The sequence below is a fragment of the Oxyura jamaicensis genome, chromosome 14 (assembly GCF_011077185.1).
Source record: "Oxyura jamaicensis isolate SHBP4307 breed ruddy duck chromosome 14, BPBGC_Ojam_1.0, whole genome shotgun sequence".
NCBI lineage: Eukaryota > Metazoa > Chordata > Aves > Anseriformes > Anatidae > Oxyura > Oxyura jamaicensis.
The window spans coordinates 12202572-12225781 of NC_048906.1; the positions used below are offsets into that span (position 1 = coordinate 12202572).

The 23210-nt window shown below is 54.1% G+C and overlaps 1 protein-coding gene across 1 annotated transcript in view; it reads left to right on the forward strand.

The window, feature by feature from the left end:
- Positions 1 to 23210, forward strand: part of WDR90 (WD repeat domain 90) — a 43637-nt gene that overhangs the window by 2006 nt on the left and 18421 nt on the right. Inside the window, exons 5-35 of the mRNA XM_035339501.1 lie at positions 172 to 342; positions 1323 to 1446; positions 2252 to 2319; positions 2927 to 3036; positions 3910 to 4140; positions 4708 to 4770; positions 5091 to 5159; positions 5712 to 5822; positions 5932 to 6077; positions 6366 to 6423; positions 7908 to 8026; positions 8198 to 8359; positions 8991 to 9106; positions 10250 to 10366; positions 10911 to 11146; positions 11604 to 11743; positions 12297 to 12427; positions 13647 to 13777; positions 14264 to 14425; positions 15063 to 15191; positions 15748 to 15881; positions 15961 to 15998; positions 16481 to 16600; positions 17023 to 17202; positions 18056 to 18156; positions 19082 to 19184; positions 19661 to 19782; positions 20142 to 20301; positions 21782 to 21972; positions 22247 to 22415; positions 22725 to 22836. Of these exons, the coding sequence (XP_035195392.1) occupies positions 172 to 342; positions 1323 to 1446; positions 2252 to 2319; positions 2927 to 3036; positions 3910 to 4140; positions 4708 to 4770; positions 5091 to 5159; positions 5712 to 5822; positions 5932 to 6077; positions 6366 to 6423; positions 7908 to 8026; positions 8198 to 8359; positions 8991 to 9106; positions 10250 to 10366; positions 10911 to 11146; positions 11604 to 11743; positions 12297 to 12427; positions 13647 to 13777; positions 14264 to 14425; positions 15063 to 15191; positions 15748 to 15881; positions 15961 to 15998; positions 16481 to 16600; positions 17023 to 17202; positions 18056 to 18156; positions 19082 to 19184; positions 19661 to 19782; positions 20142 to 20301; positions 21782 to 21972; positions 22247 to 22415; positions 22725 to 22836 (4024 nt within the window). The remainder of the gene's footprint in view (positions 1 to 171; positions 343 to 1322; positions 1447 to 2251; positions 2320 to 2926; positions 3037 to 3909; positions 4141 to 4707; positions 4771 to 5090; positions 5160 to 5711; positions 5823 to 5931; positions 6078 to 6365; positions 6424 to 7907; positions 8027 to 8197; positions 8360 to 8990; positions 9107 to 10249; positions 10367 to 10910; positions 11147 to 11603; positions 11744 to 12296; positions 12428 to 13646; positions 13778 to 14263; positions 14426 to 15062; positions 15192 to 15747; positions 15882 to 15960; positions 15999 to 16480; positions 16601 to 17022; positions 17203 to 18055; positions 18157 to 19081; positions 19185 to 19660; positions 19783 to 20141; positions 20302 to 21781; positions 21973 to 22246; positions 22416 to 22724; positions 22837 to 23210) is intronic.

Sequence of the window (23210 nt, forward strand, 5' to 3'; positions counted from 1 at the left end):
AATGAGCGCACGCAAGGCAGAGGGGCGATGGGATGCACGCTAAGAGGTGCGGCAGGCCGGGTGCGTGCTATTCGCCTTGTGTCTCCTCTTCTGCGAGGAGCGTGGTCCAAGGTTTGCAGCAGCGTAACGTCTTCCCTTGCTGCCCTTGCCCCGTGCCGTTCTCTCCTCCAGATCTGGTGGGGGCAGCCCCTGCTAACGTGCGCTGGACCTGCCTGATGCTTGATCTGCACTACATCCTCTCCATGTACCTCAACCGGCGTTACAGCCACCTGAAGAGCATCAAGCTCTGCTCCAACCTGCTGGTGAGAAACGTCTGCACAAGCGACTTGGTGTTTGACCCAGGTGAGGAGCTGAGGCTCTGGGGTGGCGTCCTTGTGATTTAAACCAAGCCTGGATGTACCCCGTAGTTTTACAGCTGCTTTTAGAGATGCGATTGCTGTAGGGCAGTTAGCCCTGATCGAGCAGTTTAAATTCTTAGCCCGTGAGCACGGGAAAGCGCCTGCATCAAAAGCTAGGCTGGCTTTAGTAGTGAGGGGAAGCGGAAGGGACAAAGTGCCAGGTGTGTTGTTAGCAGGTCTCGTGTGCACTGCAGCCTCCTGACCTCTCTGGAGGAAAGCATCATCTCATTTTCCAGCTGGAAAAGTGAGTGATTCAAGAAAAGCTAAATATCTTACGAAGGTTAGAGTTTTCTGGGGGAAAAAAAAAAGGTGTCATCAAGGCTTGCTTCTCCTAGGCCCATGCTTTTATCTGTCCAAAGAGCCTGTGGTTTTTGTCTCTGATACCTGGAAATCTTCCAACACTTTCTGAATTCACCAGCTTAGTGTGACAGAGTTACTTCAGTTAAAATCTTTGTATCTAGCTCTTTCTTTTTCCTGTGCTGGAAATCTTCCCAAGCTTACTAGTCTGCTGAAAGAACTTAGAGCCGCTGCGTGCAGTGGAAGAGGCTCTTGGAATTTCTTATATCAATGGCGACGTTCTTGAAGTTACAAATGCATCAAGGAAGCGAGACAAGAAAGTCAGAACAGAGCCCTAACACAAATCACATGAAATAATGGAAAATAATAGAAAACTAAGTGAATTTTGGGCTGGGGGGACTGATACCTGGACACCAAGTGTTAATGCCCATGTGTTGTCTTTGGAAGTTGAGAGTTTCAGGAATATTCCCACGCACAGGCGTCTCAGTTTGTTACAGACCTCGCTTCAGCTGTGATCTGTTTTTTGAAGCCCTCCAAGAGGGCAGTCGTGTGTCCCACTGGAAACCCCTCAATTCAGCCGGCTCCACAGGCCCTGAAGAACTTCATCTTCTGTCTTCCTGCTGCCAGGTGTGACCTTCTCCGAGGCGCGACAAGCCAACCTGGCCGGCCACGGGGTCTCTCCCATGCCGCGGGAAATGGCCTTCCCAGTGCCCAAGGGGGAGAAGTGGCACGACCACTACGACTACATCAGGTACGGCTGCTAAGCGCCGCTTTTGGCGCCGCCAGGACTTTTACACCTCTCTTCAGGGAGGGTTGATGTAGGAAGGAAGGGTGGATGAGCACAGTTGAGGACAGACAGATTTGGACAGACTTGGGGCTCTAGTCGAAATGTTTTGGTTGCCCCAGCTCTGGTGCTTAGAGGTTGTTAGTAAGTCTGCCCTAAATTGCTGATCGCTGATATTTTGGGGCAGTAAAAATGCCCCAGGGCGCTCCCTGAGCCCACCAGAGGTCGGTGTTAACTCCAGTCCTCTCTCTCAGCAGTCTCTTGCTGGGTTTTTCCCCATGGCTAATTCAGGTGAACGCAAATGTTTCTTCCATGCATGCTGTTCCTAAGGAGCGCTTCAACTTCTTGCTAAGTAAAGGGTGCTCACGGTGGCTGCTGAGCTGTGATTGGCCTCAACGCCTCGTCAGGCAGGCAGATGTAAGCCTGCCTTCGTCAGCTTCAGTGCTCTGCTCCCATCTGCACGGAGGTTTTCGCCAGAGAACCGTGTCGGTCGTAAATCGCGGCTCGTCACAGTCGCTGCTCGGCAGCGGTGCCTAAAGCAGGCAGTGCCGAGCTCACCCCTGAAAAGGAACGGGGTGGTTTGGAGTGGGGAGATGCTGTAGTGTCTCACTGCTCAGGGAAGGAAGGGGCAAAAGGAGGAATCTTGTAGGAGGCAGCCAGCTAAACTGCCCTTGAGAAAGTCTGTTGTGCCAGACCATAAGGCGTTGTGTGAGATCTCTGTGTGCCTGTGCAGGGGCCTGGTTACACGGTGTCTTCCTCTGATTTTGCTCAGGTTCCCATCCGAAGGGTCCAAGCTGCCGTACGACTCCATCCAGAAGAGCTGCTCCGGTCCTGCAGCAGGTGGGAAGGCGGGGGGCAGCAGCTGAGGCCATGCCAGCCCCGGGTGTTTGCTCGAGCAGCGTGCTGCTGGCCTCGGGGGCTCTGTCTGTCCAGAGCCCTTTGTGGGATCCGTGCTGGGAGAACTTCTACCAGAGGTTTAGAGGCACCTGAGAGGCCCAGCGTTTCACCCTGAGAACTGGCATGGGTCAGCTGAAGCACCCACGCTTGTTTGGAAGTGCTGGGGAGTTTTAGGAGGTGGCTGGAGCAAAGATGTTTCTTGGCTGTGAAATATGGTGAAGTTTAAACAAGCTTTGCTATGGACTCCTCTCACAGAGCCGCTGAGAAAACAGCCCCTAGTCTCCTGGGGTTGGAGTCCTTCCCCTTCTCCCTCCCAACCTAAGGCAGCAAATCTGCAGCGTATTTTGTCTGTTTAATACCTGTTGTAACAGATGTAGTTCCAGCCAGTGTGTAATCAGGGGACTCTCAGGGGTTTTTCATTGCAGTTCATTCCCACACCTTCCTCGGCTCCAGCAGAAGCTGAGTGATGTGGCTGTTGGCTTCCTTCCTGCAGGAGCAGGTAGGCCAGAGGGTTTCCAAAAGAGCCCAGCCCTTTCCTCTTGTCCTCCAGGTGGCCAACCCTCGGAGGACCCCATCCGCCAGCTGCCCCAGCCGGTGACGCTCACCAAAGCCGTCCGTGACCGCCTGTCCCTCATCCACCAGATCACCAGTCCCAGAGCTGTAAGCGTGCCCTGGAGGGAGGGCGTGACTTCTGCCTTCCTGCCCCACGTGGAGTTTCCCCTACATCTTCTCTTTTAGTTCCTTTATTTAGGATGTAGAAGCTGCTTTTTGTCTTTCGTAGCCTTTTGAGCACGGCCCCGCAGCGAGTGCCTTGGTGGTTCCGTGTGGCACGGCACAGAGCAGGGACAGGATCGCTGCCAAGTGCTTCATAACCTCTAGACATCCATCCCCCTGTCAGCGCAGGCAGCGAATACTTTTGTCTTCAAACTAAAGATAGGAAACGAGGACTGGAGACTACAGAACTTGATGGGTTGTCCCCAGGGAGCAGAGCAGCACGTGGGGTTGGGATTGCTGGGCCCGCAGGCAGCTGCCCTCGCCGAGATTGCGCCTTCCCCGCTGGCAGCGATGCAGGAGCTGGCGTTCAGGCTCTCGCACCAGAAAGCTGGTGATGGGCTTCTGGAGAGGGGAAAAGCTCCCCTTCTAACGCTGCGGAGAGGGGGAAATCGATGAGGGGAGCCCTGAGCTGGGATGTGCTGGGCCAGCCAGGTGCCTCCGGCTTGCCCTGCTCCGTGGAGAGAGGGCAGCTCATCTGGAGGTTGTTTGGAGCTGGGGCTCCGGGGGCTCTGCTTTGTTGGGGGGAGCTGAAGCCCGCCCAGATAGGGCCAGGTGGCTGGTACCCTGGTAGGTACCGACAGTTAGGTGGCAGGCACGCTGCCCCTCCATATTACTCCTTCCTCGTTCCTATCACTTGTTGAACGTTCAGAGTTCTTACGAGAGTCACTCGGGAGCGATGCTGGTGTCTCCCTGTCTCTGCAGCGGGTGTGAGGCGCTGGGAGGAGGGCTGGTCTGTGTCTGAGCCTCTGCCCTTTACAGGTGCCGCACCGGGGTCCTGCAATTACAAAAAGCATCCCTGAGGTTCACCTTGCAGCCCCAGGGCCTCTGAGAGCCACGCGTGCTGGTGACCAGGAGGCAGAGAAGAACGGGAGGCCTCATGGCATGGGGGGCTTGGGGCAGCCCCCAGCAGTCAGCGACGGCGGCATCCACGTGTACGCGCACCGGAGGAGCGAGCGGGCCATCCGCACCATCCATGCGGGCTCAGAGGAGGTGGGCTTAGCTGCGTCCGGGCTCTGCGTCCTGCCGGGGTGGTTGTGGCTCTCAGTGCTTCCCCCGGCTCTGCTCTGATGGAGACTTTGATCGCAGGGCGGTTTTGTCGAGGGGAGAGGGGGCTTGGGGCAAGGCTCTTGCTTGCTGCGTGTGTGAAGCCTTCTCCGCAGCCACATCCTCAGTCAGCGTCTGTCCCTCTGGTGCCCAGCAGCAGGGCCGGGTTTTGCCAGACGCTGATCTGCCCCCTGCTGCTTGCTCCATCTCCCAGGGCTGTGCCGAGCACGTGGAGCCCCTCGGCACCCTCCCACATCGACTGGGGACGGTGTCCGGGCTGCTGGAGGCTTGCCTGAGCAAGTGGCGTGGGGACACTTGTGCCTGATGGCTTTGAGCCCAGCAGAAACAGCAGAGGGAACACAAGCTTCAGGCTGGAGTTTCTACAGAATACTTCTGGCAGTATTTTTTCTGACTGGCAGTTCTTTCCTCTTGGGTGTTACACATCTTGAAAGAGGGACCCTGTGTTTGGATGCACTGGCATTAAGCTGGTTGTGTGTTTCCTGATTTGCTCAGGATGCGTCCAGGAAGGGCCCCGGAGCGGACGTGCTGGCCAGCAGGAGAGCTGCTCGCTGCAGGGTAAGGCCAGGTGCCGTCCTGCAGCAGCAGCCTGCTTTTGGGGCATTTCGGGGACATGGAGGGGACTGGCTGGAACCCCCTTAGATGGAGTGGGAGAACTCCAAGCTGGGAAATCCCAGCACCTTCCTTTCTTCTGGATTTGACTTCTACGTTAAATAAAAGCCATCCACTTATTGGGGGAGAAACCAGTGCTGTCTCTGCTTTAGAGAGAAGCAGTAAATGGGGGTGGAGGGGCCCCATGGTCGGAGGGCCATGGCAGAGCAGTTGGCGAGCTGGCCTCAGTCCTGCTCTCAGGGTGACTCTTCTGTCTTGTTTTTCAGAGTTTCTTACCAGATCCAATCCTGAAGCTGAGAAAAATAATTGGCTTTGGAGGCTGCAACACCAAATGTGTCAGTAACTTGGGCAGTTTTGCAAGTTTATCTGTAATCTGTATTGGTTTTTCAGAGGTGTGGAGGGCAGACAAGTGCCACGCTTTTGGTACGTTTTTGCTGGGGAGAATCGCTCTGTAACAAACGGGCACGAGCTTATGTTTGTGCACAGGAATTCTATTGCTACAGTGCTGAATCAGAAACCGGGGGCCTTTCAGATCTCCTGGCTTCTGCAAGCAGGGATGCATTTTGGATTGTTAATGATAAAGAAAGGATCCTTTTGGTTCGTCCAGTTCAAGGCTCTGCCAAGAACATTTTCTTCCATATACTGGCCGTGCATGTTTTAGACGTGATTTGTATGGTAAATCAGCTGAATTAACGAGGATGTCAGCAGGGCTCCGAGTTTTCCTTTGCAAGATAGAAGCCTACTTGTTGCATGGGAGAGCAGTCCTCTCCCCTGCACACGGGCAGCAGATCTCCAAATCTGCGCGTTTAAGAAACTTCTGTGGGTCCAGCCCAGGGTCACCTCTGTGCCATCTCGTCAGCCTTCTCATTCTTGTCTCGGTCCTGCAGGCGCTGTGGACTCAGAACAACTCTGCAGTGGTCTACCCCTGCCACGCTGTTATAGTAACCCTGCAGATTCAGACCGGGGAGCAGAGGTTCTTCACCGGCCACACAGACAAGGTAGGTGGAACTCCTTACGAAGGCGTACGGCCGCGCTGTGCCCACACCCGAGGTGCAGGCACCCCCCTGCAGCTCCTGTCCCAGCTCTCCAACCCGGCGCATCCCGCAGGTGTCGGCGCTGGCGTTCAACGGGAGCAGCACCTTGCTGGCTTCGGCGCAGGCTGGTCCCCTGAGCCTGCTGCGCCTCTGGGACTTCCCCGGGGGCAGCTGCCTGTCGGTGTTCAAAACCCACGTCCGGGTGCTCCTGTCCCTGAGGTAGGTTTCGGCTCTGGAGCAGTGCACGAGGGCGGAGGAGATGCGCACAGGGGTGCGTTCAGGTGTGCCAGGTGTCGCAGCTTTTCCGAGCTATTAGTGCGTGATAAACCAGGGGTGAATTACAGCTCTCCCTGAGCTGCCTGTGCTCGTCACTGAGACCTGCTGGCAGCTATCCCAGCACAGCTGATGTGCTGCCAGCTCCTGGGTTCATCCCTCGGGACTTACTGTCTCCTTGGGATGCGTTTGGGGTGCGAGGTGCTGCGTCTCACCAGGTGTCTGTTCTTGCAGCTTTTCCTACAGCGGAGCCGTTCTCTGTGGAGTTGGAAAGGATGGGCACGGGAAAACGGTGAGAACTAAAACCTGTTTGTTTTTTTTTTTTGTTTTGTTTTTTGAGCTTTCTGTCCCCTGCCAAGCAAGTGACACGAGAGGACTTCACTCAGATCAGATAGTTATGTTGCAGGCAAACCACTGCTGCGTGCTCGCTGTCTCCCAGCCACCAGCCCAGCCAGGACAATTCTCCTGGTGCCCTGCGGGGATCGCTGCAGTCTAATGCACGGCATCGCCTGGCGTCTATGCAGCAATTCCAGCCCACCCAGCTGAGGGTGACGCGTGCTTCTGTGGCATTTCGAGCTGGAAGGCTTGCAAGCACGTAGTGGAGGAATGGGAGTTGAAATGAGAGATTTGGCACTGACTGGAGCCCAAAACCCGTTTTTTTTTTATAGCATCAGGGGCGAGCAGGCAGATGCGGGGTTTAATCCTTCCCTTCAGGGCTCCAGCACTGTGTGCTGGAAGGGATAGATGCTGGGCACTGAAGCTGCCACCCACTGATGTAGCTAGGGGATGACGCAGATCCCACACATAGTAGTCAAAAATAAAATTGTTTTTTGGGACTCGGGGTTTTACTTGATCACTGCAACTGTTTTCATCCAGTAATCCCTTATTGACAACTACCAGCAATTAGCTGTGCCATCACTAACTGCCTACTGCCTGCAGGAAAAAAACAAACAGCCACAGGACTGCTCCAGTTTTGTCACAGCGTGAGGCAGAGCTCTGCGAACAGGGTGGGAGCTGGGGAGGGGAAATCAATGCGCTGAAAGCGGCACAGGGGGCTGGAAGCAGGCTGGGAGGGGGCTGTGGGGATGGCCAGGAGCACTTTTGGGGTGGCACATCGGTCATCCTTAGCCTCCGAGGCCGTGCTGGGTTCATTTCTAACGCTGCTCTGAGAGAGCTAAATCACCTGCCTGTCCTTGCCGATCATCCCCGTTCCTTTGGGGTGACCTCTCCAAGTCGGTTCTGCGGTGGAAGACATGCAGAGAGCACCCCACGAGGTGGGGGAAGCTCTGAGTGTACCCCAAGGGCACAGGCTGCATTGCCACCACTGTTCTGAGTGGCTTGGCTCTGCTGGACATCGCGAGCAGAGCTGGAGCTGAGCAGCGTGCCACGAGAAAGAGGAGCGCAGGCAGGCACACGCTGCCCCTAGCTCTCGCAGAACATCTCTGCCCCGGTGTAGCTCCTACAACTCCAAAAGCAGAGCTTCCCCTCTGTATTTTCTTCCCCACATGTGAGCAGCACTGCCAGGCAGCCCTGGGGTTTTGAGCCTGTAACTGGCTGCCAGACGAAGAGACTGCAGTGAAGCTTTGCCGAGCAGTTTGAACAGCCCTAACCCTCCGTACGTGAAGTCTGTGGGTTCTCTTCACTCCTTCAGTTCCATTATCGGTACTTTGTGCCCAGAGCAGCCTCCAGCACGTGCAGCTGTTGGGGATGAGAAGCTCTCTTGCTGCCAAGGTTTCCGTGTTTGAGCAGCGATGCCATGCTGTCCTCTTGCCTCAGGTGCTGGTGGTGTGGAACACCGCCCAGGTGACCAGTGGTGGAGACGTGGTCGTGCTGGCCAGAGCGCACACGGATGTGGACATCCAGACCTTGAAGATTGCTTTTTTTGACGACACCAGGTAGGGTGCAGAGGAACTGAACGGACAGCCCCGGGTCTGGCACGGCTGGGGGCGGCTCGTGGCGCTGCAGCCTCTGGGAGGTGCAGGAGCAGGGTCAGCACCGACCTTTTGCACGAGTCCCCTGCTGTCCCTTAGCCCCGTTTTGTGTGACAGGATGGTTTTGTGTGACAGGATGGTGTCCTGCGGATGGGACAACGTGAGGCTGTGGCGGGTGCGGAGCGGAGCGCTGCGCTCGTGTCCCGTCAACCTGGGCGAGTACCATTCCCTGGAGTTCACCGACCTGGCCTTTGAGGAGGGGCACTCGGCCGAGCGGGAGCCGGAGGACCGCACGCTGTAAGGGGCTGCTGGGCTCACCCCTCAGGCCATCCTGCAGGGACAGGGCTCTGCTGAGGCTCTCTGGCCATAGCACCCGCCTTTCCCTTCCACTGTGGGACCACGGCGTTTCGCTCAGATTTCCCCTGCAGCTGTGAGAGCTTCTTCCCTTCTCGGCATGCTTTGCTTCCCAAAAGAGATTTGGCTACTGGCAGAGTAGCCCAAGAAAGGAGCCTTCCCTCTTGCAGTACTGATGTTTTGGCAAATTTAGGGACTCTCTCCCCTGTCCTGAGGCTTGGGGTTCGCTTTCTGTTGACAGCGGGAGTGGTGTGGTACGTATCCTTCTAGGTGCAGTCAGACGATCGCTTTTTATTTTTCTGTTATTGTAATGATCAAAGCCAGACCTTTGTTGCTACCACATGCTGCTCCAAGGAGGCAGAGCTGTCAGCTCAGCCGACCCCTGCCTTCCCCATGGGCAGTGTCCTGCGGCAGAGAGGTCTCTTGCTGAAGTCAGTGCCGAGCTTTTACTTTTTCTATTTGGCCTTTCAAAGGGGCAGGAAATCAGACAGGAAGCTCCGACTTGGGGGGCAGCTCGCGGGAAGGCCCCCTTGGGCAGCCAGTTGACCTGGGGGGGGGTCTTTCTCCTTTTCAGCTTTGTCTGCAGCAAGAGCGGCCACGTCTTGGAGGTGGACTACAAGCACGTCTGCATCAGGAGCGCGCGGCGGCTCCTGCCCTCGCAGCAGCAGGACAAGCAGGGCGGCGGGGCAGGTAGGGCTCAGGCTGGGAGGAGGGGTACGGGGCAGCTCGGCTGGCATCGGGGGCAGAGGGGAATTGAAACGAACCTCTGGTAAATTAAACCAGCCGCTTACCTCCTGCTAAAGATTACTTGGGGTTGATTAGAGCACTGCTAGCTAACGGTTTTCCTCTTAAGCACTGCAAATAATTGTACTTAGGACAGCAAAGTATCATCTTAAGAAAGAATTTTAGCGTTTTAAATGCTGATTGCAGTTTCAGAGAAACACTGCTTTTAGAGACATGAAACAAGGTCTTAATTTGCTGATGGGAATCTTAATGCAGAGATGTAAAAAAAAAAAAAAAAAGAGTGGAGAAGATCAATGAAGAGATGAATTTGGGGATTTTTTCATTATTCAGCCCGTATGAAGCGTTTGGGAAATCTTTGATGCTGTATGCGAAGTAGTTCAGCCTTCAGCTTGTCCATTAATTTTAACAGCAGGAAGGACTCACTTTCAAGTGCGACTCTCGATCTTACAACTTGGTGCATGTTTTGCTTTGGCAAATTGAGCTAATTAATCTCGAGCGTGCCCCTTTGAGAAGTACGTAACTCCAGTTCCAACTTCGTGGGTGAGAAAACAACAAAGAAGAGATGAAACCATGTTGCTGGGCGTCTCAGTGGTGGTGGTGCCAGCTGTCTTCGGTCCTTTGACTGATAGCCTTCATACCAGAATCTAAAAATCGGTTGCTTTCCCAGTTTCTGTAGATGTGTCGTTACCCCCACTGGTTCTCTCCCACTTCTCACTGCCCTGCAGGGAGGATTTGAGGCACAGGAATGGAACAGTTGTGTCCCAGTTACCCCAGGGCATCCCTTACCGCGAGATCCCGTTCACTCCAAAAGTAAGGCAGGGTTTAAGAAGTGGTAAGGCGTTCCTGTGCCTGGCGAGAATAAGCAGAGCTGCACTGGTGGTAAAGAGAAATGCTGGCAGAGGGGCAGGGGACTGAATACGTTCTGAATCCTGAGAAGAGGTGGCTGGGCCCCCAGGCAGCCTCTGCAGCCATTCGCAGCGGGATTTCTGGCTGCTGGAGCAAGTTGGAGCCAGCCCTCGGGTGGGGGAACCCTCAGCTTGAGTTTTGGTGTTTCTGCCGGTGTACAGCGTGGTGTCTTTTGGGTTTCAGGCCCTGGGATCGCTATAAACAGTATCAGCATCTCCTCAGCCTTCTGTGCCACGGGTTCAGAAGACGGCTACCTGCGGCTGTGGCCGCTGGACTTCTCAGCCGTTGTCTTAGAGGCGGGTGAGTAGAGCTGGGACTGCTCCTTCTGAACCCCACATCTACGTCAGCCTGCCGCTGGGGAGCAAAACCTCCACGCTAACGTCTCCTAAAGTAACTGTCATCACTGAGGGCATTTTTTATGCCTGCTGTCCTTAGAGGGGACTGTCTTGGGAGTATTTTACTTCAGTGATGATTTATTCACGTTCACTCGTCTAATTCCTGGGCAAGAGGCAGGAGAGCCTGGGTGAGAGCAGGCAGTCCATCTTGGTTTCTGTGCCCTTGTACCTACCGCTCATCTGTCCCTGAAAAATTAGGGGAGAAGTCAAGCGGTTCTTCGCTCTATTTGAAACAATCATCGTAACAGCCGAGCTCAGGGACTTCTAGAAAGGGCACAGACTAATTTGTCACTGGACTCAAACCTGCAAGCACTCAATCTTGAGGTCCTGTGGGACGTTCATTCCTCTGTGCATTTCTTTCCCGTACGTGAATCTGGCTCTGTAGCTGTGCCCCAGGTGCTGTTGCTCCTTTCCTGGGGCTGTGTGCTGACCGCCGTGTCTTTCCCCAGAGCATGAGGCGCCGGTGACTTCTGTCTGCATCAGTCCGGACAGCCGCAAAGTCTTGTGCACGACCAGGGCTGGGAACCTGGGCTACCTGGATATAGAGTCCCGGGACTATAGCACCCTCATGCGCTCTCACGAGGACTCCATTTTGGCGTTCTCCGTGGAGGGAGTTTGGAAGCAGATGGCAACAGTGTCTCAGGATAACACCATCCGAGTCTGGGACCTCGTGTCCATGCAGCAGGTGGGTGAGATGCGAGTCGTTAGGTATCTCATGTATTAATAGTCTCTTTAGTCTCTATTTAGCCAAGTTATCAAAGTTCTGCAGTTCAAGAGCCCTTAAATGTTCTCCCTGGCGCGTGGGGTGCACCTCGGGCAAGAAATCCTTCTGAAGTCTGGAGTTCAGAGTTTTTGCTTAATGCTTTATTTGGTCGTAGACTCTGAAGGTGTTGTTAAGCAAAATGGGATAATGTATTTTCTTCATCACGTGTCTATTGCTTTTAACACAAAACACAATACCTGGGGGCTTCATCTAAACGACTGAAGACCCAGGACCTCAGTGGGCTTTGGGTGCAACCAGGAAGGGTGAGATTTCTGTCGCAGGACACGCGGTGGAGGTCTGAGGCTGCCTTGTCGTTACGTGTGGCTGCCAGGTACTGCTTCATCCAGCTTGGTGCCTGTGTTGTGTCCCTTCCCCGCAGCTGTATGACTTCACGGCTGCAGATGAGATGCCGTGTGCTGTGGCCTTTCACCCTGCCCAGCGGATCCTTGCCTGTGGCTTTGACAGCGGGATGGTGCGGACCTTCAGCTTGGCGGCCTCCGATCTCCTGGCGGAGCACAAGTAAGTGTTTGCAGTGGGAGCTGCACCCGTGCGGGCGTGGGTCTGACTGTGGGCGTTGTGGCAAGAGCCAGAGCAATATCTGCGCAGTGGGAAAAGTACTTTTCTTGGACTTGAGTCCTCATGTCCCAGCTGAGTGGCTTTCAAGCAGCGATAGCTTGGTGTGCCAAGGTTTTGAGTGGTGGAAGTCTAATGTGCGAAGGCCGTGAGGGCTTTGTGTGGGGGGATTTCCCAGCTGACAGGTGGCCAACAGTAGGAAAGGGGCTGTCCTAGAGATAGGCTGAACAGGGAGCTCTTGTGAGCCTTGGCATGGGAAGTGGAGGATGCTCCAAAGGGAGAGGGAGCTTGTCCCATCCAGGGGCAGCTGGAGTGCTGCACTAGCTGCTCGTTTTTCCAAAAAGTCGGAGTGCTGGTTGTTCTGCAGGTGTGAACACGGTGGAGTCCTCTGCTTGTCCCTGGTTATTTTGCTCTCCTGGGTCTTACACTCTTCCCTATGATGCTACTCTTTTTTTTGTGGCTTTTCTCTACGCTTTTCATGTTTTCTGCCTTCTTGCAGGCAGCACCGCACTGTGATCACTGGACTGACTTTTTCTCCAGATGGCAACTTCATGTTCAGCTCCTGTTTGCAGGGAACTCTGGCTCTTTACAGCTCTGCAGTGCCAAAAAGCCATGTCTTGAGAGTCCTGGGTAAGACTTTGGGGTTGTGGGTTGCCTTTTTTTCCCCCAATTTTTATAGTAGCACAGATGTCCCAGCACCAAGGTCAAACCAGATAGAGCCTACTCTGAGAGAGGGGTTCTCTGAAGAACCTTCCAAGCTGCAGTGTTTGTGTTTACACCTCGTCTGTTAGCAAACCTTAGTTCGGACACCTTCAGCTTCCTTTGTATCTGGATTTCCTGGATGGGCTGGGGTCACAGGGACCTGCTTTTTCAGGTCTGGGTTCAACACCGTGTTGCCCAGAAGTAACCCAAGTGCGGAGTCTGCCTACTTACTCATGCTCAAGCCCCGGCTCGTTCCATTTTGTGCTTGTGCAGCTGAATTTGTTTTAACGGAATCGTTTCCCTCATTCTGCCTGCAGCACAGCTGCACAGAGAGCTGTGCTGGTGGCGAGCTGCAGGCAGGGACAAAGCCGTTTTGGAACAGTGACATGTTTAATGTAGGCTTTTGAAATTAGCTGTGGCAGCACAGAAAAGTTTGGGCAGGGAAAGGGAGCTCCGTTACGCAGCGCAATGTACAAAGAGGAAGATCCTGCCCCAATGAGTGTGCAGTTGAATTAGGTGGAGAGAGGGAAGGAGCTCAGAGAGATTAGAAAATTGGTCCAAAGTCACCAAAGTTTGGTGTCTGTACTGAAAATGGACCTTCCAATTTTGACTCTGCTCCGAATCCGTGCTTCTGTCTGGCCATGGGACCTAACAGTGGAATTCTGCTGGTGGAATAAATACAGATAATTCCTCTGATTTCTCTGACCTTTAAACCTTTGGGTCTCTCCGCCCACCAGACTGGCATCGGTGTGGAGGGGTTTGGCAGTGACTTTGTTCCACGCAGGGTCCAGACATGCAGGCTGCAGTTGAGGTCTTACCTCCATAGCTCCTAGTTGAAGCTTCTTGTAATGTTAAAAAATAGACAGTAAAATCAATTTTATTGCTTGTTCCATGCTCCTTGAAAGCACCACATGTTCAGTCAGGCTAAGAGCCACGTATCTAGACCTTGTCTTTGAGGTGGTTTACTGTGTGGTTTGGATTTTGCAGGTAGAGTAGCTTCTTCAACAGAGGTTGCTCCTTTCTCAGGGCAGAGCATTAACCCAAGGCTGATCCAGAGGCAGGAGGAGCTGCAGGCAGCAGCCCCGTCACGGAGCGAGCTGCCTGCAGCATGATTTTTGCCTCACCTCTGTCTTGCTGTGGCCCGCAGGTAACGTGGTGGCCCGGGATGCTGGGAGCGGCCCGGATGCTTTGGCGCTCAGTGGGGACAGCCGTCTCCTGGCCTTTGTGGGGCCCTCCAAGTACGTTGTGACCGTGATGGAGGCCTGCTCGCTCGACGAGGTACCCAGCGGGGTCCCCACCTTCCTGGGGGAGGGCATGCTGCGGCGGGCATGGGAGGAATTTCCCCCAGACTGTATGAGATGGGACAGGTCAGGCTTCGGGCAGCAGCGATGTTGGAAGGAGCCCTCCCAGCACTGCAGGTGCTTGCTCAGGGTGCTTATAGTGAGGTTGGACTTGCACTCTGTGAGACAGAAACAAGTCAAGGTTTCTTCTCCAACCCCACTCCTCTCTAGAAAGGCAATTTGAGGAACAGTTGCGTGGCCTATCAGCTCTGAGCCCTCTTTGTGAGCTGCTCTCCAGGATAACGAGGACATTGCCTGTACCTTGCAGCCCCTCTTGAGGTGGCTGTGGAGCACAGGGAGCAGAGAGCCGGGGGACCTCGGTGGCCTTGCGCTAGGAGAGCCGCAAGAGCAACCCCTGAGGCTGCCCAGCAGCTGCTCCTGGGGCTTCTCCAGGGTGGTTGTTCAGTAGCTTCTCGTTCAACAGCTGCTGAGGGTGGACATCAGCATCCTCGATTTGAACAGCACAGCCTTGGACACTGCAGTGAGAGTCTGCTTTGCTCCTGTGCCGCGAGGCGAGCTCCTGGTGTCCACGTCTTCCAATAAAATCCTTGTGCTTGATGCAAAAACAGGACGACTGGTGCGAGAGGTAGGGCATTATGAAATTCACGTGCTGAGGCCTCACCTCAGGAGGGGCTTTGACACTTTGTGTTGCTTTGGGTGGCTAAATGAGAGAAGAGCTCATGCTGGAGTTCACAGGCTTCCAAGAAAAGCACGAGTGGCGAGCATGTAGCTATCCTGGTGTGGTCATGCTCAGAGTGAGCCAGAGCTTCTCCTTGTTTTCCTTGCCTCTCTTGTCTTCTCCTTGGCTTCCTTGTCTTGCTCTCGTCTTCTTGCTGAACCATGAAGATGTGAACCTGTCTCTGCACTGCGGGGGACTGGTGGTGTGAGACTAGTTACCTGTGTCATGGGAGGGCTAGTGAAACACCCAAATGGCCCACCGGAGTTTTGAGAGAGGGCTGTGTCATAGTGGACCTGTCCGGATCTTGGTATGTTCAGTGGTTCTGTGATCCTCACGCTCCTGGAGAAGAAGGACCAGGAAACCAGCACACCCCTTTCTCGGGATTGTTGGGCATCTCTGTCTCCTGTTTTAAACTTCACCAGAGGCCAAAAGGATTCCTCTTGTCTTCATCCAACAGACCTGTCACTTCTTGTTGAGGCGGTGTTTAACTTGCCGATAGCGAGAGCCAGCTCGGTTAATGCTGCTGGTGCTGTCTTGTCCTCAGGTGTCTCCTGTGCACAAGCTGTCCTGCTCTTCCTTGGCACTAAGCGAGGACGCCAGGTACCTGCTCACTGCTGGCGACAAGGTTATCAAAGTGTGGGACTATCAGATGCGCTTCGATATCAACTTCCAGGTACTGCGCACACGGGGAGGGAGGCGGCGTGGCATTGCCCTGAGCTGTCAAATAAAGCATTTCTGAATCCCTGGAGAATAAAGTAGCAGGTGGCCTCTGTGTGGCTTGACCCATTGTCCCCAGCCTCAGTTTGCCCAGCAGCTGAGAAACACAGCCCTGTTCCCATGTGTAAGGTAACAGGGCCGTGCACCGAGTGCAGGCTGGGGCTGTCCAAGCACCGCACCTAGCGAGAGCCTGTGCAAAGGACAGAGGTAGGTGTAACCTCTGCTAGGCACAGAGCCACACACAAGAAAATGGCTTGCTCAGGGTTTCAGAGGTGTTCAGAGATGGGATGAGAGCTTGGGGGTTTTCAGCTCCTGCTTTTTTCTCCGGATCGGTGCGTTTAAGCTGAATCATAGCTTTGAGCAGTGCAGGTGTGGTGCTGGCCTCTGTGCTGAGCCTCTGCTGGGGAGCGTAGACAGAAGCTTCCTCCCTGGGTGTCCAGGAACCACAGTGTGCAACCTGGAGTCCTGCCGGACAGGCACGGTGATGGAGCTCAGGACGTGCTCTCTCCCAGGTGTACATCGGCCACTCGGAGCCGGTGCGCCAGGTGGCTTTCACCCCGGACCAGCGGCACGTCATCAGCGTTGGAGATGCCATCTTCCTCTGGGATTTCATGGCTCTGCCTGTGGAGAGGTCGCCCCCAGCCCTGTAAGTGTACCGTTACCTCACCTGCCTCTCCTCTCCTCTGTCCCCTCGTGGCGTAATGCCGGGCTTGTTGCCTTCCCAGGGCTCGCTCCTCCGAGTCTCCTCTGCTGCCAGGAGCAGGTGAGTGAGTTTGCTCCCTCCCGTGAGTTGCTGTGGTCTGCAGCTCTTCCACAGCTGCTGTTCATGGCACAGGGTCGGGGCTGGGGTGTGGATTTTTGGTTCCTTCCCTCAGGAGGGTAGTCAGGCAGCAGGGGCTAACCAGCTAATTAGCCCCGTTGGCAATCTCCAGTTAACTGGCACCTCTCAGTGGGAGTCTGCCAAGGAGGGGACGTTCTGAGCAGGGCAGCTCTGGGTTTCCTGGTAGGTTCTTCAGCTTTTGCCTTCTGTCTTTTCTTGCCCCCAGCCTCTTGACTCCATCTCTTCTGTTTTGTTCCCTGGCCTCACTGTTTTCCCTCTCTATCTGTCCCTTTCTTGAATGGCAGGGGAGAAGTGTGTAGGAGGAAGCTGGAGAATGAGCATGGAGGCATCACCATCAGTCACCCTGGGAGGATGAAGGGATTTCAGTGAGGAAGGGAGTTATGCAAAATGTTTTCTTTTCACAGAAAAGAGCTCTGAAAAGCTAAAGGATGCCTCTGATATACCTCGTCAGACAATTCCTCTTCCATTGTTGTCCTCCCCACCGTGTCTGGATGTCAGCTCTGTCCACCTAGCAGGATGTCAAAGTAAGAGGAATTGATTATAGGAGAGGGTGACGTTGATCTTGTTTTAGGAGTAATTCTTTGCCTAGTTCACCAGCATCCTGTCTCTGCCCCCATCCCTTTCCTGAAGACTGACAGACCAGCCTGCACTTTCCTTTTCCTAACTCAGTCAAATCCAGCCAGAGGTGTTGCGGTGCAGCACTGCTTCATCCTCTGCTCTGCTCCATGCACTAAGCTGCTGGCACAGCTTCTGGGAAGACCATGGTAAATACCTTGTTGGACATGAGCAGCAGGAGATGTCTGCTTTGCCCTCCACCCTAACAGATGGGCTGTTACACAGAGCAAGAGAATGACATTGCCAGAAATCAAAGGGTTTGTCTTGCGAGAAGCAGTCCTGAAGGACACGGTTGGTTCTGTCCTTCCACTGTTTTGTTTTTATTCTTCAGGTATTTTCTCAGAGTCGGACAAAGAGGAGGACGACTGTTTGCCAGGCAGCAGCAGGATGGTGGCGAATGGAGACAAAGACGCCTCAGTCCTCGTGGTGGAACCGGTCAGGAGCGAGGAGCTTGTTGTGAGGCCCAAAGTGAGACGGGAGAGCTTGAGATCTCCCGGACAGTCAGCACGTGGTAAATGAGGGCTAGTCCCACCTTTTACGGGGGGCACAGGATGTGCAGGCCTGCATGGCAGCTTGGGCTGTTCTTGAAAAATAAAGATTGCTGTCAATATGGTGCAGGCAGGCCTCAAGCAGCACTCAGCACAGCAGTGACCAGCCAGGCTGGACACCTGCTCCTCGGGGCAACCCTCCCGTGTCCTGGGAGTGATGCACCAAAAGAAGCCAGAGTCAAGGGGAGCTCATGCTGGTCCCCCAGGACCACTCGTTTTTCTGGCTCTTTCCCTGCTGCTGCTTCTAGGCATGGCAGAAGCCCCTGTTCAGCTTGTAGCCAATATCATCTCTAAGTGGCACATTCTATTGAACCGTGCTGAAATTAAAGCTCCCGATATCTCTATTAATAGATGCACAGCCTCAAAGCTGCAGCAGTTTGTGGCGAGCTGCCAGAAGCACGTAGCTGCCAGCGCTCAGCCCCAGGCAGGATTTGTTGGAAAGCTTCAACATAAAAATGTGCCTCTGCTACTCTGGTTAGAGAGCTCTTTCTAGCAGCGTGGCTTATGCTTTCACAGTGATGCCCAGAACGCACAGCATGGATGCCTTTAGGCTGTTTGGAGCATGGCTGAGTGGGCTGATCGGGGAGATGGATTTTCTTCCTTTGCTCCTGGAAAGCTGGCTCTTTTCCTACAGCCAGTCACTTGGTCACATAGGAGCACGTGCGAGTGACTGCAGTCTGCTTGTTGCCTCTCCCATGTGCTTGTGTGTATGCACACGTAGTATGTGAACAGACAGCAAGCCACAGCACAGCTGCTGGTCCCAAACCATTCTGTGAGCAGCATCACATAGGCACTGTGTTCTTCTTTGTGTGGCAGAACCCAGAAAGGAGACCAAAAGTCCCAAGCCCCAATGCAACGTCCGCCCAGATTCCTACCGGCACTTCACTCCTCGCTTCAAGGCATCGGTGCTCCCCCAGGTGAGAATTGTGCCAGTGCTGGTTACCTGGGCAGGAGAAGAACTGGCATTTTGGGGCTGGGGTAGGTGGCTTTTCAGAACTGTTTCCATTTGTTGGTTCTTTGGACGAAAGCAATTTGTGAAATGCACCCCCGGGCCTGATGTCCAATTGGAAACCCTTAACATTAGTCCGCCTTTCTCCTCCACATGCGGCTCTTTCCAGACTAGCAAAAAGTGAGTTATTCTCCGTTCTTTTTCTGTTCAGCAAATCTGCATAAATTTTTATTCAAAGGCAATGGAAATGGCATGTGCTATTGAAAGTGAAAGACGAGTGAGCAATGGAGTGATTCATCACGCACACATATTTGCGAGCAGATGCGTTGGCAAAGCAGGCTGGGGAAGGCAATCCATCGAGTGTAGTGAAGGTAGTTAAGGCACAGCTCTCGCTCTGTTAATAAACAGAGCAATAATAAAACAGAAACTTAACTCAACCTTTCCCTAAGCTCTGCTGTTCACAGTGGTGGGAGAAAAGCTACATTCAGCTTGCACCATCGGTTCTCTGTCCCCTCACTGGCAGCGCTTTTTCCCCTCATTGTCTTCCTGCTCAAACATCCCCATCACCGAGTCAGCAAAACCCGCTGAACTCTTGCCCAGGAGGATTAGCAGCTGCTCATCAGATGGGCAGTTGCTGCCAGCCTGTTTTGTGCCCCATCTCAAAGCATCCGTGCCTGGTTTTGTTGCTGCTGTTTCTCTTTTGTATGCGTAAGCCTGCGCTTTCTTACTGATCCATTGATGTGTTGGACCTGAATTGTGAGCATTGGCACCTTGTGTGTGTGAGTTACGTGCGTGTGCTTGCACACACGCTTTTTCTTAGGTGGGTATTGACTGTACCTGACCAGGCCATCCTCCCAGGGCTTAATTTAAGCCCGTGTCTGTTTTTCTTGCAGAGTTTCTTATCTCCTCCAGCTGGCAAGGAGCTCTTGAAGCTGAAAGCAGTGATCGGCTACAATGGGAACGGCAGAGGGAACATGGTGTGGAACCCAGACACAGGTATGGGGGAGGGCTCGGGAGGGCTGGGAGGACTGTGAGCCCTCGCTGCCTGCAGGCATACGCTGAGCCCAAGTCAGGTCTGGCTGTTGGGTTAGGATCTTTGCTTTAACATAGCGCTGCCTTGTGTTTGCAAAACCCAGTGACCCTTCTTTGCTGCTGGTGAACGTTAGTTGATACAGGTGGTCCCAGGCTTCTGTTGCTGAGTGGATAGAGGAGGAGGGAGGGCTGTCCCAGGGTCCGTCTCACCTCCTTTTTCCAAGCTGGAGTGATGCCCATCGCTTTTGCTTTGCTCAGGGTAGGGGAAGTGAGATTTGTCTTACTCCATTCTCAGCTCGATGGGAAGGATGCTGCAGAGGCCATGTACCAGGGTCAGCTTTTACATATGACTAAAAAAAAAAATTTTACTGAACTGTGATGTGAGTTACGGCGGGTGAAGCCTTTACATGAAAACATCCCGTCTCCTCATTCTCTGCTAGGCTTCTTCGCCTACACCTGCGGCTGCGTCATCGTGGTTGAGGACCTGCACTCGGGGCTGCAGAATCACTGGCTTGGCCACACAGAGGAGATCTCTACACTCGCCGTCAGCCACGACGCCCAGGTAGGAGAGGCTTCTGCTTGCCAAGGGCTGTGTTTTGCCTGTGTCACTTTGGGCTAAAGGAATGTCACCGGCTAAAATCCCAGCGGTCTGTTCCTCCTTCTGTGTGCTGCGTGGAGACCTGGGGTTATGGAAATAAAATCAGTGGGTTCTGAGCCTAGCTATTCCTTGGGCTGGCTCAGTTTGACATTGAAGGCTGCTCCTTGCCACCACTCCCTCCTCCTGCCAAGCGACAGTCGTTCCTGCAGAATTTTCCATTTGCCAGCTGCATGACTTTAATTTGGGTCTAATAGTTGCTAAGACTAATGAAATGTTCTCTAATTACTTACCAAGGTCTCTATGACAACATTTTGTTCCGTTAGGTTCTTGCCTCTGCCTCGGGAAGGAGGAATGGAGACTCCCATTGTCAAATCTGCATCTGGAACATCCAGGATGGGGTCTGCACAACAAGTCTGTTCCACCACAAGACACAAGTGCAAGCCATGGCGTACTCTCGGGACGACAGGTTCCTTGCTACCCTAGGTGAGTACGCCTGCAGCCGCCAGGTGTGGGTGCAGGAGCAGACCCTGGAACAGACAGCTCACGGGAGGAGGGCACTGTCAGCGATACCCGTGAGATGCGCACCGGGCTCGTGGGTCTGCCCAGCAGCTGCTGCTTGGTAGCCTTGGCACTGGATGGTATTTTCACAATGAGGTTGACGGGAGGCCTAGCAAACAGGATAGTGGATCACGCGGCGTGTAAATCTGCCAGTGATCTCCCCAGGTGGCCTTGGGAGTGACCGTGAGCAGAGGTGCTCTTTGCAAGTGAGCGTGTTGCCAGGGCGCTGTCAGCAGCGTTTCGAGGGCAAACACGAGCCCTGTGTGTCCCAGCCACAGGCATGAACGCCGGGCTTGCCCCAGCTCCCATTCGGTTCCTTCTCACTGCCCAGTAAGCTTGTTTTTCTTGAAGTTGCAGCTTGCTTCTCCCAGCTGACTAGTGCCTGCTAAGGCTGTGTAAATAGTTCGCAGTTGCTATATATAGTACCCAAAGGGAAATGCTTTCTTCTGGACTTCTTATTGTTGCTTAGCTGGAATTGCACAGAAGTAGCCGGGCTTCAAACTGTGAGCCTCCTGCCAGGCAGCGATGCCAGCACAAGATGGACGCTCAAGCTGTCTGTTTTGTTTAGGCAGGGGACATTTAAAGGACAAATATGCAATTAGTAAGTTCTTGTTTTGCAAGAGAGGACCTGTGGAGCAGGCAACACATTTGCTCTGGGCTGGTGAGTCTGCCCTTGAAAAAAAAAAAAAAACAAGCTTTGCTAAAGAGAAAGAGAGCTTTGTGCTGTCACGGAGCAGCGTGGGAGAGGAGCCCTTCTCCGGCTCCTTCTGGGCTGCGGAGAAGGAAAAAGCTGAAAGTCTGCACTGAGCTGTGGGGCCTGGGAAAGGCCGATGAGGCACCCGCTCTCCTGGCTGCCCGAGAGCTGGGGCTGCTTGCCGTCGCCAAGGCCGGTGCCTTCGGTTAAGATCAGTTCCCATCTCAGCATTGACCCCAGCAGTGGCGACCTCTCTTTCTAGTTTCGGGACTGTCGGTGCTTGGTATCGCTGGAGGGCTTGTGTTGGACGTGTGCTGAGGTGTGCGGTAGCTACTAAGGATGCAGAAACAGCACAAAGCTGGCTCTGTGTGCTGAGTTCCCTGCCACACCAGCTGGTCTGAACGTTGGCCGCAGCCCGTGCTGCAGGTCCAGATGTGCTGCAACCTCCAGCACGAAGTGTTGGGCCCGTGATAGCCGACTGCAGCTCAGGTGACGATCCATCACGTCGTGCAGCTTTTGCTGCCCCTGAAGCACTTTCTCGGCTTTTGCCGAGCATGCAAGGAGGCCGCGGGCTGTTTGCAGCAGTTGTCTTTAAACAATGGAATAACAGAGTGATGAAGTTGACACGAGCATGCAATGTGTGCTCGTGACCGTTGTGAAGAAACGCTGAGGCTGCAGAATTCCCTCCTACTGTTCCCATGTTCTACCTAGGGGACTACAATGATCAAACCATTGCTCTGTGGAATACCTACACTTACGAGCTCCTGTCCTCAACTTGTATCTCGGAGCCAGTCCACGACGTGGCTTTCAGTCCTTTTTCTCACCGAGAAATGGCCTGTGTGGGGACGGGAGCGGTGACGTTTTGGCTGTTGGAGCAGCAGGGGGCTGACATCAACCTCAAGGTAAATCTCAGTTTTTTCTTTAGGAAATCATGTTCGTTATCTCTGACGTCTTTCCCAAGCCCTAGCAAGTGAGATGGAGGCTCTGCCCCCACAGTTCTGCAAGAGCTGATGATTTCTCTTAGTGAGAGTGTGATGTTGGCTGGCCGTGAGCGGCTTTCAGTTCTATGTGATGCAGTAACTGAATTAACTGAGGGTGGGAGGAGTTGGTTTTTTTTCTCCCTTGCAGGTAAGCACCATGCTCTCTGTGACCTTCCTGTTTTACGTGCCCTGGCAGGTTCATCGGGCCCCTGCGCCGGCCGTGTTGGGGCCGGTGGAGCTGACGTCTCTCTGTTACGGTGCCGACACCCTTCTTTACAGCGGGAACAACTCGGGCCAGGTCTGCGTGTGGGACACGGAGACCAATCGCTGCTTCATGACGTGGGAGGCCGATGACGGCGAGATCGGTGGGTGCAAATGCCCCAGGCGTCCATCAGGGCCGTAATAGATTTTGTGGGAATATTGGCAATGAACAGCAATGAGCTTGCAGGCTTCCGATTTCAAATCGAGTTTCTGAGCAGAGCTGGATGCCAGATGTGGGAGGTGGCAGTGGGTCCGCTGCCCGCGGTTGTAGGAGTAATGACAGCCCCAGCCTGTGAAAACACTGCATGCCGGGCCGTGTTAAACCCACGCTGCCCTGCCGGGATGAAACGATGGCCCGGGGTGAGGGCTGAGAGCAGGGGGGGGTCACTCACGGGCGCACCTTACTCCCGCAGGCGTGCTGGTGTGCCGGCGCAGCAGGCTGCTGAGCGGCAGCAACACGAAGCGCATCCGCCTGTGGGCGGTGGCAGCTGTGCAGGAGCTGAGGCTGAAAGGTCCCGAGGCCAGGTAGGAGGTCGTGGCCCCAGCGCCTCTGCTCCGCTCGCACCCACCTCGTGCTGTGCTCCTGAGGTGCTCTCCTCCTCCCCTGGCAGCTCCAGGACCTGTCTGAGAGGTGGCTTCTCACGGACACGTCAGCTCTGCCTGCAGCCGTGCTGCTCTCGTTGCTCTTCACCCTTAGCTTTTCCTCTCCATCCCGTCGCCGCTGATTCTTTCTGCCTGGACCTTTTTCCTGGCTTTTTGCTACAGATAGCTGAACCTTCCTTGTGCTGGAAATGGATGCCCGAAGGTTGTGTCAGCAGTGTGGAGAAACTTCATAGTCTTTAAATTTTAAAATCCTTTGAAAGAATGAAAACATACCGTTTTTGTTTCTTCTCATGCTA